At 50.5% G+C, this 13,869-nt stretch overlaps 1 protein-coding gene across 3 annotated transcripts in view; it reads left to right on the forward strand.

The window, feature by feature from the left end:
• Nucleotides 1-13,869, forward strand: part of FAM234A (family with sequence similarity 234 member A) — an 82,391-nt gene that overhangs the window by 56,194 nt on the left and 12,328 nt on the right. For all 3 annotated transcript variants that reach the window (XR_005213539.1, XM_037814221.1, XM_037814222.1), the window contains exons 4-5: nucleotides 8,654-8,770; nucleotides 9,070-9,261. Coding sequence is in view for 2 of the 3 variants with exons in the window: in XM_037814221.1 (XP_037670149.1) it covers nucleotides 8,654-8,770; nucleotides 9,070-9,261 (309 nt within the window). In the remaining variant the exon portion in view is untranslated. The remainder of the gene's footprint in view (nucleotides 1-8,653; nucleotides 8,771-9,069; nucleotides 9,262-13,869) is intronic.

Below are 13,869 nucleotides of genomic sequence, written 5' to 3' on the forward strand. Positions count from 1 at the left end.
GCAAGAGTCCCATGGTGAACATAAAACTTGTATACTTATTCAGTAGCGTATTGTGCCAGTTTGAATGTATTATGTCCCCCCAAACGCCATTATCTTTGATGTAATCTTGTGTGGGCAGACCTACCAGTGTTAATTAGATTGTAATTCTTCGAGTGTTTCCACGGAGATGTGCCCCACCCAGCTGTGGGTGATGACTCTGACTGGATAATTTCCATGGAGGTGTGACCCCACCCATTGAGGGTGGGTCTGAATTAAATTAGTGGAGCACTATATAAGCTCAGACAGAAGGAGCAAGCTGCTACAGCCAAGAGGGACACTTTGAAGAATGCACAGAAGCTGAGAGAGTAGCTGCAGATGAGAGACAGTTTGAATACAACCGTTGAAAACAGACTCTTGCTCCAGAGAAGCCAAGAGAGGAAAAATGCCCCAAGAGCATCTAAGAGTGATATTTTTGAGGAACTGCAGCCTAGAGAGGAATGTCCTAGGAGAAAGACATTTTGAAACCAGAACTCTGGAGCAGACACCAGCCACGTGCCTTCCCAGCCAACAGAGGTTTTCTGGACACCATTGGCCATCCTCCAGTGAAGGTACCTGATTGTTGATGCCTTCCCTTGGACGCTTTATGGCCTTCAGACTGTAACTGTGTAACCAAATAAACCCCCTTTTATAAAAGCCAATCCATTTCTGGTATTTTGCATTCCAGCAGCATTAGCAAACTAGAACAGGTATGCTCAATGGAAAACAAAAGGCATTAACAACAGTTCTGTCTTTTAAGAAAATATGCAATAGGAATGGACACTGAGGTACTAGAAATAAGTTGATGACACAGTCAATGCAACTCAGTTGTCATTCCTTTTTGGGGTGGGGGTTTTCACTCATTACAAAAAGTGCTTTCAAGGTGGAGTTCTGTCTTTGCTACCACGTCACGAGAATAGACTTGCCGAGGGGGTGAGGTGTGCCACTGCCCGGAGCCTCGCAGAGCTGCAGTCAGGTGCAGCTGTAAACACGGAAACGTTTACCATATGGCCAGCGGAGAAGACATGCAGGGCATTCACTTAGCTTCCCCTTGGCAGTGTTCTAAGCTGTTTGCACCGACACATCCATTGTAATGCTGCAAGGGAGACGCATAACCAGTTGTTTTGGCTAAAGTACGGGGGAAGGCATTCCCGGGGTTTATATAAAAGTAACAGCATTAAACAATCTAATGCCATCACTGATTGCTGCTTAAATAAACAATATCTCCATCATTCAGGGTGTTGGAGGGGAAAATCCACCTCATGTCCTTCCAGTGCACTGAGCTGGAGAAGTGGTAGCTTCTGTGCTCCGATGGCTGTGGCTGCCATTTCACTAGGGTTTTCCTTCGAGGGCAGTGACTGTGTTGCTCCTGATTCTCTCCAGGTGTTGAGCATCCTTAGCACCATCCAAGCCAGTTACTCCCATGTGCATTTGATGCCTGCACATTTCCCTCCGATGCATCTTTAAAGCCAACCTAAATCATCTTGCTTTCTAAAGGTGCACTCCCAGGAGCCCAGAATATAAATGCCAGGCCTTTCTTGGAGTCTCTTGTTTTGTAGGTGGCATTGTACAAGCATATCGGCAACCCTTCAGAGACCGCAGCCGCACAGACGATGTGTCGGCTCCTCCTGCATGCCACTGCAGTTATTTGTCTTTTGTCATCACTTGAACAGAAAAGAACTTTCTCTCTTTTTTTGATCTCCTCCTGTGTAGATTTCCTTACCTTCACATCATTAAAGCTCTGCTGACTTCATCTTTCGCTGTAACTCCGGAAGCCCTGGTGCCCGTGGCTGTGGGGGCAGCTTGAGCTCTGTGGCACTGGGAGTTTAGGGGTACGCGGGGGCACCCCGAGAGTGGCAGCAGGTCGCGCCTTCCCTGGTTTTTAAGTTTGCTCCACCTGGTAGAACTACCCAGGCTGACACGCTGGCTCCCTCCATTCCCATCCAGGGGTTGTAAGTTTCCTTAAGTAAACACGTCTCAATTAGTCGTATGCTGTTACTCAGTTTCCAAAGTCCTATTATGATTATTTTTGTTTTGTCTCATTTTATCATTGCCCTTTTAAAACCTTTTTAAATAAAATGAATTTAACAGGCAATAAGATATTGATGGCTGTGAAAGTAATAGGACAAACATGAACATTATTTTAGATCTTTCTCATAGATGTCAACTTGCTGTACAAGGGCAAAGCCTGCTTTAGATGAGTGGCCACAGCTTGCCCACAAGCCGGGGTCCAGTAATGACGTCGTCAAGGTCGTGGGCGACTTCTGCGAGATGCACACGTCATCCGCCACAAACAGCTCCACATCGGTGTGGTGTGGTTTCAGACAGTCCGTTTGAATTAAGTCACAATATGCCACCCACGTAGCCTCATCACGTTTATTTCCCCACATGCAGATGTTTGTGAGTGTGGGATTTGTTTCCGTTGATTGTGAAAGTGGAACGCGTCCTCCTCCGCCACGTGGTTGCTGACGGCCAGGCGGCTCGGGTTGTGTTCAGGTGCACAGCCACGCAGCCGCTTTGTGCCGTCACTTCACCTCAAGCCCACTCGTGTGCAGCTCAGCTGGCAGTGATGGTGTCACAGGTGGCCTGGTGGACCCTGGATCTCTCCTGTCTGGCCACGCAGTGCAGCACAGTTTAGGGTTGCTCACCAATTGCTCAATTTTGAACTCGGACAGCAGCACATGAGACTGCACTTTGCATCCAAGATCATGGTCCTGCAGATCTAATTTCTCTAAGGGTGAGTTAATTTGTGGCATCGAAGCAAACACATTCCACCCCTATTTTTAATCTTGCTTCCCGTCAGTCTCAGGTACTTTGGAGTTGTGTTCTTAAGTGGCGCTTTGGCAATCAGTTCTCCATTGGGCCCAGAATTGTTAAATGTAACAACGACGAGTGAGACTCAATCGTTTCCGAGGCAGGTCCGTGGCACATCCCTTCGGAGGTTACAGCTAACACCCAAAGCCCTGTTCATTCCTGCATCCACTTTCTGGACTGCATTCAATGTAAAAGAATCACTTTTCTGGGACAGACTGTAATAATGTTCCCAGAGTGGGGCCTGCTGGCCGGCCTCCCACAGGGGCATTGCCTCCTCATGCTGGTTGTTTTTTTTAATTTCAGTTTTATTGAGATATATTCACATGTCATATAGTCATCACAGTGTACAGTCAGTTGTTCACGGTACCATCATATAGTTGTACATTCATCACCTCAATTTTTGAATATTTTTCTTATACCATAAAGAATAAAAATAAGTATAAAAAATAAGGGTAAAAGAACACTCAAATCATTCCATACCCCCCATCCCACCTTATTTTTCTTTTAGTTTTTGTCTCCATTTTTCTACTCATCCATCCATACACAGGATAAAGGGAGTGTGAGCCACGAGGTTTTCACAATCGCCGTCACACCACGTAAGCTGCATAGTTATGCAGTCGTCTTCAAGAATCAAGGCTACTGGGTTGCAGTTTGACAGTTTCAGGTATTTCCTTCCAGCTATTCCAATACACTAAAAACTAAAAAGGGATATCTATATAGCACATAAGAATGCCCTCCAGAGTGACCTCTCGACTCCATTTGAAATCTCTCAGCCACTGAAACTTTTTTTTTTTAAAGTTTTAAAAATAACATTTATTTTTTTTTCAAACTTTTAATTGTGCAATATAGAAAACTGAAAAGCACAAGAAGCAAACACAAAAGTCATCCAGAATCACAAGCAGTTTACGCGTTGACAGATCCTTCTAGGTGCTTTATGTGTATACATACAACTGAGCATACATTTTTATGTGTTTCATGCTTTTTCATGAATATTTACCAATTCAAAGTCCCAAAGCTGTGAGTACTGGGATATAACTAAGAATACATGACACCAACTCAATCAAGGGGGGAAAATGTATTCCTGCCTTTCTTGGGGACAACAATTTCATAAAAGACAAAAATGCAACAGGCCTCTATAGATATGGCATAGTTAACAAATATGGCATTCCCTTAATGCTCAATTTAAAATTAGACATAAAGATACAAGTATAATTCATCTAAGAGAATTCATTGTCAGATCTATATTGAAATAACAAGATATGTTTCCACTGAATTATTTTTAGCAATGTCCTGTGGTATAGCCAAGAGATGCCCAAGTACGATGGTTACATCAAAATGGAAATCTGAACACAGCTGCATACATCCCTCCCCTCTGCACCTTCTCCCGCCCCTCTGCAGACAACCTAATAAACAAGTTCTGATGCCAGCTGCTCAGAGTCGGTTAACAATTCCATGTCAAAGATGCTGCTTTTCTATCAACAAAAAGATATTTATAAATTCTTTAATTCACTACTCTACTTTTTATCATACATTGTCACCTCAAGAAATCTAAAAAGCTTAGATATTGTGAAATAATGAATCTTATCCGCAGTAAACACAGGTATTTTACAAAAAAAAATTCACATAGAACTATAGTTATAATCTAAAACTGTCTTCTAGATCTAGAGACACTAGCAAAGAGCCCTGCCTCTTCTTCCTCTTCCACTATTTCAATGACTGAGTACAGAAATGCGTCTGGCTCCAAGAGGTGGATTAGCAAAGTCACTCCCAGAAGACAGGCCTTCCTTTAAACTAACACAAGGACATTTCTATAGGGATTATCTTTCTACTTCTATTTTTAGTATACTTTGGACATTAGGACTTGTCCTTTAATACACAGCAATAACTAAAATGCCTATACAGAACAATGGTCAAACAACCTGAACTTGTCTACTCGCAGGCAAAGAACCCTTCCCTCTGCACCTCCTTCCTACCCCACCCCCACCCCCTCAGCACACTGCTCCAAGACACCCAGTTCAGCAGTGCCATTCCCCAAACACAGCCATTCTTCTGTATTAACAGAAAAAATATCTAAGATGTTATTTTACACTCTGTACTTTTAACATATATTGTATCCTTGTAAGCATCTAGAAAAACTAGATGTTTCAAATAAGGACTTAAACTTGTCCACGATACACACAGTAGCTCTGAATAAACCATACACATGTAACACCAAAAGTCATTTTCAGAAGACAGCCTTTCTAGGAATTTTAACACAAAGTGTACAAAATGTGTTAGTTTACTAACTCTACTTTTGTCATACATTGGCAACCTCTTTAATACCTAGAGACTAGATATTATAAAATTAGGACTCATTTGTCCAGTACATACACAATATATACAGTACGGCAAAGTTAAATGAATACCCATAACATACATGGCAATGGATGATCAGAAATGTTCCAGTACACACTAGCAAAACACCTTTTTCAATTTCTCCCCTCCCACCTCACTCAAACCAATGAACAAGTACAATGTTCAGAGGTGGTTTAACAATTCCATTCCCAAAGACAGTATTTCTATCAATTTTTAAGAGCTATTTACAGTGCTATCCTACTACCTCTGTTTTTAAACACATCAAGTACTTCTAAACATTTAAAAAGACTAGCTATTTCAAATAAAAATTTACTTGTTCACTGCATATATAGTATTGTTCAATAAAACTGTACACACATAACAATGGTTATAATCTGAGGTGTCGCCTAAACGTGACCGTCTTGTCCTCGAACCCTACCCTCCTGACTTCCTTTTCTCCACCACCAGTTCAGTAGACAAGTACAGGCAAGCGTAATGGTTTGAGGTGGTTGAACAAATTCATACCCAAAAGTCATTTACAGAAGACAAGCTTTCCAATAAATTTCAACATAAAGTATACAAAACATACTAATTTTAATAACTATTGGCAACCTCTTTAACGTCTACAGACTAGATGCTGCAAAATTAGGACTCATTTGTCCATTATATGCACTATATATACAGCCAAATGAAATGCACGGGACATACGGAAAAAGTTTTGTCTGAACACACTAACAAATTACATTTTGCTATTGCTTCCTTCCCACCTCCTTCAAACCACTGAACGAGTATATAGACAGTTGTATGCTGCTGAGAGATGGTTTAAACAATCCCATTTTCCAAAAGACACTATTTCCTATGAATTTGAGCAAAACAGTATTTACAAAGTAATATTTTACTACTTCTACTTTTAACATACATTGGGCACGTCTAAACATCTAGACAGACTAGATGTTTCAAATAATGACTTAGTTCGTCCACTATATACAGAACAGTCTTGAATAGACTGCACACATCTAACAACAGTTAATCAGAAAGTGTCTTCTAAATATGCACATTCTACTCTAGAACCCGTCCCTTTTATCCTTCCTCCACCAACCCTGGGGGCTACACTGCTCAAAATTTCAGAAGACAACCTTCTTAGGAATTTCAACACAAAATGTACAAGATGTGTTAGTTTACTATGTTTTTGTCATACACTGGCAACCTCTTAACATCTAGAAGACTAGATGCAAATCAGGACATGTGCGTCCGTTATATACACTGTATACATAGCAGAGTAAAACCAAACACACAAACATAGGGACAGTGGTTAATCTTGTCTCATCATAAACACACTGGCATAGAGCCCTCTGCACTGCCTTCTCCCTCCTCCCCCAAACCAGTGCACAAAATGTGGACTATTTAGGTGGTTTGGCCATTCCAAAAAACTCCGTACTGTTTCATATGAATTTTAACAAAAAGATAATTACAAAATGTGTTCTTCTACTACCTCTACTTTTACCATATGTCAGGCACTTCAGAACTTATAAGAAGAGGAGATATTTCAAAAAGTACTTAGCATTGCCAATTATGTATACAGTAGTGAAGAATAAATTGCACACACAAAATAATGGTTGTAATATGAAAATATCTTCTAAATATGACCAGTCTGGCATACAACCTTCTCTTCCTCTTCTTAGCCTTCTGCTTCTTGGCCTCCAACCCCACAGAAAGCGTGGGTTGTGCCTCTCTCTCCGCTTCTCTCCCGCTGTCGCTCCCGGAGGCAGTCTAAACTCCATTTCAAAGTCAATTCCAGGAGACATTCCTAAGATTTTTTTTTTTTCCCTAACAAATGGACATTACAAGACATGTGATTTTCTACCTCTACTTTATCATACGTCGGCAACCTCTTTACATCTAGTAAGCCTAGATGTGGCACAAGTTTTCTTTAAAAAGGTTGCGGGGAGATTTGAGAGCAGCTTTTTCATATTATATACACAGGCCTTCTTCTATAAATGGCCAGTAAATCTTCTCAAAAGGTGGTGGGCACTTCTTATTGGACAAATGTCACAGGTTAGTCTACCATTTCTCTCTTTCAATGTCAAGCAAGGTCTGGCAGAACGAAGACTAACCGCCCTAAGGCCCGCTAACCGTTCCACCCGTCGTCGTCCCAGGCTCCGCTCACCTTCCAGGCCCATTAAGGCCTTTGTCCATCGTTGTTGGGACGAGGTGGCATCTCGTCCAACTGGAATGGAGTGGTCACCCCAGGTCCCGGATCTGTGAGGCTCCATGGCCCAAGCCGAAGAGAGGACCGAGCCTGAGTCTACACGACCCGCCTTCTGGGCGCTCGAGTCCCCTAACGGACAGCCCCGTCAGGACATCATGGGGGGAAGGGGAGGACCGGGTCCTGTCTGGCCGCTGCCCAGGGCCAGGACCAAGACGGTGGACAGGTCGCGGTGAAGACTCTGAGTCCTCCGCAGGCAGAGACCACAGGGCGCCCCCGGGCCCCCAGCTCACCCGCCGGCCCGGGGCCGGAGGGGTTCCGAGGGGCCCGGAGGGTCTGGAGAACACAGGCCGCGCTCCGCTTTTCCGACGCACTCTTTTCAGCGCGCTCTCGGCCGGAACTCCCACTGAAACTTTATTTCATTTCTCTTTCCCCTTTTGGTCAAGGTGTTCTCAATCCCATGATGCCAGGGTCCAGGCTCATCCTGTGAGTCATATCCTGCATTGCCAGGCAGATTTACACCACTGCAAGGCATGTCCCATGTGGGAGGTAGGCAGTGAGTTCACCTGCCGAGTTTTGCTTAGAGAGGCCACGTCTGAGCAACAAAAGTTCTCAGGGGGAGACTCTTAGGCACAATTATAAGTAGGCTTAGCCTTTCCTTTGCAGCAGAAAGCTTCATAAGGGCAAGTCCCAAGATAAAGGGCTCAGCCTTCTAAACTGTTAGTCCTCAGTGTTTGTGAGACGATCAGCAATAACCCAGGTGGGGACGTTCAACATTTCCACGCTTTCCCCAGCTCCTGAGGGGAGTCTCGTTGTGTTTTGGGCAAAGGATTTGCCGAGCGTATCACGCCACCCTTTTGGAGGTCCGGCCCCTGGTGTTTGGCTTTTAAGGCGTGGAGTTTATCACATGAGTCCTTGAATGAAGAAAGGGTAACCCTTTATGTGCAAGGAGGTGTGGGCTCTTCAGACCCACAGCTGGTCTGGGGAGGGATTCTTTACTGCACAGATGGGCTCAGGTCGCCCTGATGCCCAGGGGTCCTGCTTGGTGCCTTCCTGGTGGCCACGACCATACGGTTGTCCCGTCCCGTGGTTTTCGCTGAGAGCTGCTCTTGCTCCAGGGGAGGAGGCGGCCGCTGCTCTGGGCTGGGTGATCCTGTGGTGGTCGGTTCCCGCTGGCACCAGGTCTGAGGAGTGGAGAAGCTCGACGGAGGAGGTGGCTAGTGTCAGACTTGAGCTTCCTGTGCGCCGACCGGTGGAATGCTAGTTTGTGGTTTTCCTTTCCAGTCGCCTTGAACTTCCTGGCCATGGAGGACGTAAATAGGGACAGGATCCAAGACGTGCTTTTCCTTTATAAAAACATCAACAGCAGCGACAGTTCTAACCGGTCCTGTGCCAGCGAAGGTAAGGGAGTAGCTCCCGGAAGGAAGAGGGGTCTTTAGTTTGGGTTCTATCACTTTTGCTCAGTGTTGGGAGCAGAAGGAGGAATTTCTGGAAGCTGTCACATGGCCCTTCCTGAGAGCAGGGCTCTCTCAGCAGCAGAGCCGCGGGCTGTGTGGCCTGGGAAATAATCAGAGGCTGGGGGGAAAGACGGGCCCAGGGGGTGGGGGCTGGGCCGGGGGCTTGGGGTGAGGAGGAAGCGGGCCCGTCTGCCCCTGGCCGCAGCCTTGGTGCCTGGACATGAGCGTGGGTCTCTCCCCCAGGCTTCTCCACTCCCTGCACCATCGCGGCCGCCGTGTCGGGGGCCAGTGGCAGCTTGCTCTGGGAGAGGGCTGTGGCCCAGGATGTGGCCCTTGTGGAGTGCTCTGTCCCACAGCTGGAGGGGAGTGGGGCGTCTCCCACCTGCGTCCTCGTGGACGTGTCGGGTGCTTTCACTGCCCTCGATCCGCTCACAGGTAGGCCGGCCAGGTGGGGGGGGCAGGTGGCCACACGGGGCTGGAGTGGGGGGGGGTCTGAGGTCGGGGCGCTGTGCTCTCGAGGACGGTGTGGACGGTGTCATGGGGGCGGTGAGGGAGCCTCCCAACGAGCCAGTCACCACTCGGGCTGCATCCACGGCCCACCTTGGCGACTCAGGACTTTATATTTCAGGACTGTGTTTTGTCATTTCAGCTTAAGTGTTGGATGTGGGAGCCGTTTTTGATTGTGCTCCACCGTGAGGCGGGCACTGCTGGGAGAGAGCAAAGGAGAGGGGCAGCTGCCCGGCTCGGACCCTCAAGCTCGGGGCCACGTCTCTCTGAGCCTTGAGTAACGGGGAAGGAGCGAGCGGGAGGTGGGGGGCTGAGTCGCCTGCACCTTCCCAGCAGTGAAGGAATTCTAGGTTGACTCTACATCTAGTAGATATTAGTGTTTCCCTTACGAACTGGAGTTTGAAAGATAGGGAGGAAAGTAAAGAGCAGGCTGGAAATACTGTAAGAATTAGAGGACTCGTCTAAAACGGGTGCTTGGATGGGATCACAGCTGGGGCACAGGCGGCTGGGTCAGGTCCGGCACGGCCACCCGGTCCTTCGTCACCGGGCAGTGGCCTTCGTGGGGAAAGGGGGCCACGGTGCCTGCCAGAAGGCCCGCGTCCCGCAGCTGGTCAGGTCCCCCCCCGCAGAGCCGGGCTGAGCACTGACCCCGGGGGGCTCTAGAGCCGAGTATTGGAAAGCACAGATGAGCAAGGGGGGAGAAGGCAGCAGTACCCCGAAACAACACCGCTCGAGCACGTTGGTGTAAAACCACCCAGTTTCCTCACGTGTGCGCCTACACTCCCAGTGGCGGTGCTGGCCCCTGAGGGACCCTGCCGTCTGCGTTGTCCGCGTGTCCCTGCGGGGTCCTCTGGGGCACAGTGCGGGTCTGCTCTCTAGGGGACACCCTGTGGAGCCGCCCGAGCCGCCCTGGGACGAACGTCTCCGTGCTGGGCCCAGTGCTGCGGGTTGCCCGACGGCGACGGCGACGGGACCCCCCGGACCTGCTGGTGCTCACCAGGGAGGAGGAGGAGGTGCTGCCCGGCGCGCAGACCGCTGCCTCTCGGGGTGAGGGGGCGCGGGGGTCCCCCGTCTGTGTCCACTCCTGGCGGGCCGTGACGCGGTGCTCCGCCCGTGCAGGTCGGCGTCCACCTCTACTCGGGCAGCTCCGGGCTCCATATCGGCCCGCCGGGGCAGCCTCGGGTGTCAAGGGCACGGGGCCGGCCCCCTCCTCCACGTCACCAAGGACGGGCGCGCCACTACCTCTCGTCCCCTGTGGTGCGTGGCCACGCCCCGGCTTTCGCCCTTGGGGGGAGGCGCTGGGCTCAGGTGACCTCCACACCCTGGGGACCTGCGGCTGTCCTGAGGCCGCCCCTGTACCACAGTGGGGGCCAGCAGCCTCTGGAGGGCCCCCTGCAAGCTGCTCATGGGGGGCTGGCGGTCCCGGGCCGTGGGGGGAGGGCTGGCGGTCCCTGGGCCAGGGGAGGTGCTGCGTTCCTGGAGGCTGAGCTGACGATGGTGCACCTGTCTCGGGTAGCAAGTGCCCTGGTGGCCGCTCCGTGAAAGCGCCTCTACGAGGAGGTGACAGGAAGACCGAACCTGCTGAGACGGACCCGTCTGGGAGCGCAGGGTCAACACCAGTGCCCAGGATGCCCCTGCATAGGTGGGTGTCGGGCGGTGCCTCTCTGCACACCCGACTCGGCACCCAGTGTCCCATGACGGTGGACGGGGGGGGGTGGGGGGCCATCCGGGGGCCACGGGGAGTTGACGGGCAGAGGCTTTGCTGGGCCATTCCAGGCTCAGCCTGAGAAACCGGCAGCCAGAAGCAGAGAGAAACTAGGCAGAGGATTGCCCCACCCCCCACCCCGGCTGAATTCTTCCGCCGTTTCCAGGTTGCGAGAGAGAGCCTTGCTGAATGTTCCAAAAGCAAGAACTAAGAAAACACTGGGGTCCTGCTGCTGGGGACCCGCACAGGCGGCACGGGGGGTCCCAGCCCCCACCTCGGGGCTGAGCCACTGGCCCCTGCGCTTTGCCTCCTCCTCATTTAGCTCCGGAACCATCCGGTTCCTGATGAGTTTTCCTGGGAAGACGGGCGAGGACGTGCTTCTCGTGGGCTCTGAGGCTGCGTGCTGCTGGAACAGGCAGGAGCTGACGCCCACCTGGGCCTTCGGCGCCACCCAGGTTCTGAGGTACCAGGTTCTTCTCTGGGAACCGGGCCGCTGTGAGCGGGCGGGGCGCGGGCCCACGTGGGGAGGGAGCTCTGTGGTGAGGGCCTCTGGCCTGTCACCGCTCCCCTTCATGGCGTCAGCTCCCATCCAGGTGTGGCCACGGAGGATGCCCTCGGTCTCTTCTCCCCCAGAGATGCCCCTGCAGACTCCTCTTCCCTCGTCTTCCAGAAAACCCACCTTGGTCACTTCACTCCGGACGAAGGGGCAGGGCCATCGAGAAGGAACCGGCATCGACAGACAGGTGGGCTGCCCTCCTTCTGAGGCCCCCGTTGTTCCTGGCAGGTAGTGGACCCAGGAGGCCGCTGCTGGGCTAAGGGGCCTCGGGGGCAAGTGGGGGTCCCGGGGGCGTCCAGCAGCCCGGTGCCCCACAGCGCCCCTCTCCTCAGATCTGGCTGCTGGACCTCGGCACTGGGGCCGCACCTGTGGAGGCCAGCCCCCTCCGGGCTCCCTGGGGGCCCCCCGTCCACCAGCCTGCTGACCGCAGACACCGCTCAGCTTCTTCTTCTGGGGCCTCCACACGGCGAGAACCAGACGGTACGGGAGGCGCACAGTTAATGGAGGCAGCAAGAGGGCCCAGAGAGGAAGGGGTGGCCCGAGGGGGCTTTGGAAGAAGACCCCCAGACCCGAGTGGGGTCGGGAGGAGCCCAGAGCTCCAGGTGGAGGACGCGCAGAGGAGCAGGTTTGCAGAGGGAGGGCTGGAAGGGCTGTGGAGTTGAGGTGGGGGCCCCGGTGCTCTGGGTGTGCAGTCGCCTTGCTCTGGCATGCGGATGCTGTGGTGGTGAGCTCACTGTGTTCCCCAGGAGGCCAGGGGCGCCCGGCACGGCTCTACATTCCACCCCACCCTGCCCACGTCTCCTGGAGCTGACCAACGTCTCTGCCAACGTTGTCGCCTTCGACAGTGAGTGCAGCCGTGGGGGACCGACTGGGCCCCTGAGCTGGGCAGCCCCTGACGGCCGTGTCCCCACAGTGGTCCTGTTTGAGCACAGCCGCCGCCTGCATGTCCTCTGACCGGCCCGGTGGGCCCTGGGTGCCCGGCCTGGTCTCCCTGACCAAGCATGCTAGCGCCCTCTCCAGTCATTTCTAATCCTGGGTGAACCCTTCCAGGCCATCAGGCGTGTCTTGTGTCTTCTTGGGGCCCACCTGGCTGTCACCTCCTGGAGCTCCTGTCACCTGTGTGGTGAGTGCTCCTAACTGCAGCCCCTGCCAGGATGGCGACTTGTGACCAGCCTCGAAGTTGGCTTTCCCCAGTTAAGTTGTTTTTTTGTAAATTGCCACAATTTTTATCGTAACGTGACCATTTTTGCAAGGGTGGGGAGAGTTTGATTTCAAACCAGTGTTCCATTTAAGGCTCTTTTTTACAGAAATTACCATCATGACTGATTTCCAAAATATCCTTAGTGTTGCAAGAGTCCCATGGTGAACATAAAACTTGTATACTTATTCAGTAGCGTATTGTGCCAGTTTGAATGTATTATGTCCCCCCAAACGCCATTATCTTTGATGTAATCTTGTGTGGGCAGACCTACCAGTGTTAATTAGATTGTAATTCTTCGAGTGTTTCCACGGAGATGTGCCCCACCCAGCTGTGGGTGATGACTCTGACTGGATAATTTCCATGGAGGTGTGACCCCACCCATTGAGGGTGGGTCTGAATTAAATTAGTGGAGCACTATATAAGCTCAGACAGAAGGAGCAAGCTGCTACAGCCAAGAGGGACACTTTGAAGAATGCACAGAAGCTGAGAGAGTAGCTGCAGATGAGAGACAGTTGAATACAACCGTTGAAACAGACTCTTGCTCCAGAGAAGCCAAGAGAGGAAAAATGCCCCAAGAGCATCTAAGAGTGATATTTTTGAGGAACTGCAGCCTAGAGAGGAATGTCCTAGGAGAAAGACATTTTGAAACCAGAACTCTGGAGCAGACACCAGCCACGTGCCTTCCCAGCCAACAGAGGTTTTCTGGACACCATTGGCCATCCTCCAGTGAAGGTACCTGATTGTTGATGCCTTCCCTTGGACGCTTTATGCCTTCAGACTGTAACTGTGTAACCAAATAAACCCCCTTTTATAAAAGCCAATCCATTTCTGGTATTTTGCATTCCAGCAGCATTAGCAAACTAGAACAGGTATGCTCAATGGAAAACAAAAGGCATTAACAACAGTTCTGTCTTTTAAGAAAATATGCAATAGGAATGGACACTGAGGTACTAGAAATAAGTTGATGACACAGTCAATGCAACTCAGTTGTCATTCCTTTTTGGGGTGGGGGTTTTCACTCATTACAAAAAGTGCTTTCAAGGTGGAGTTCTGTCTTGCTACCACGTCACGAGA

Source organism: Choloepus didactylus, chromosome 21 (genome assembly GCF_015220235.1).
Source record: "Choloepus didactylus isolate mChoDid1 chromosome 21, mChoDid1.pri, whole genome shotgun sequence".
NCBI classification, from domain to species: Eukaryota; Metazoa; Chordata; class Mammalia; order Pilosa; family Megalonychidae; genus Choloepus; species Choloepus didactylus.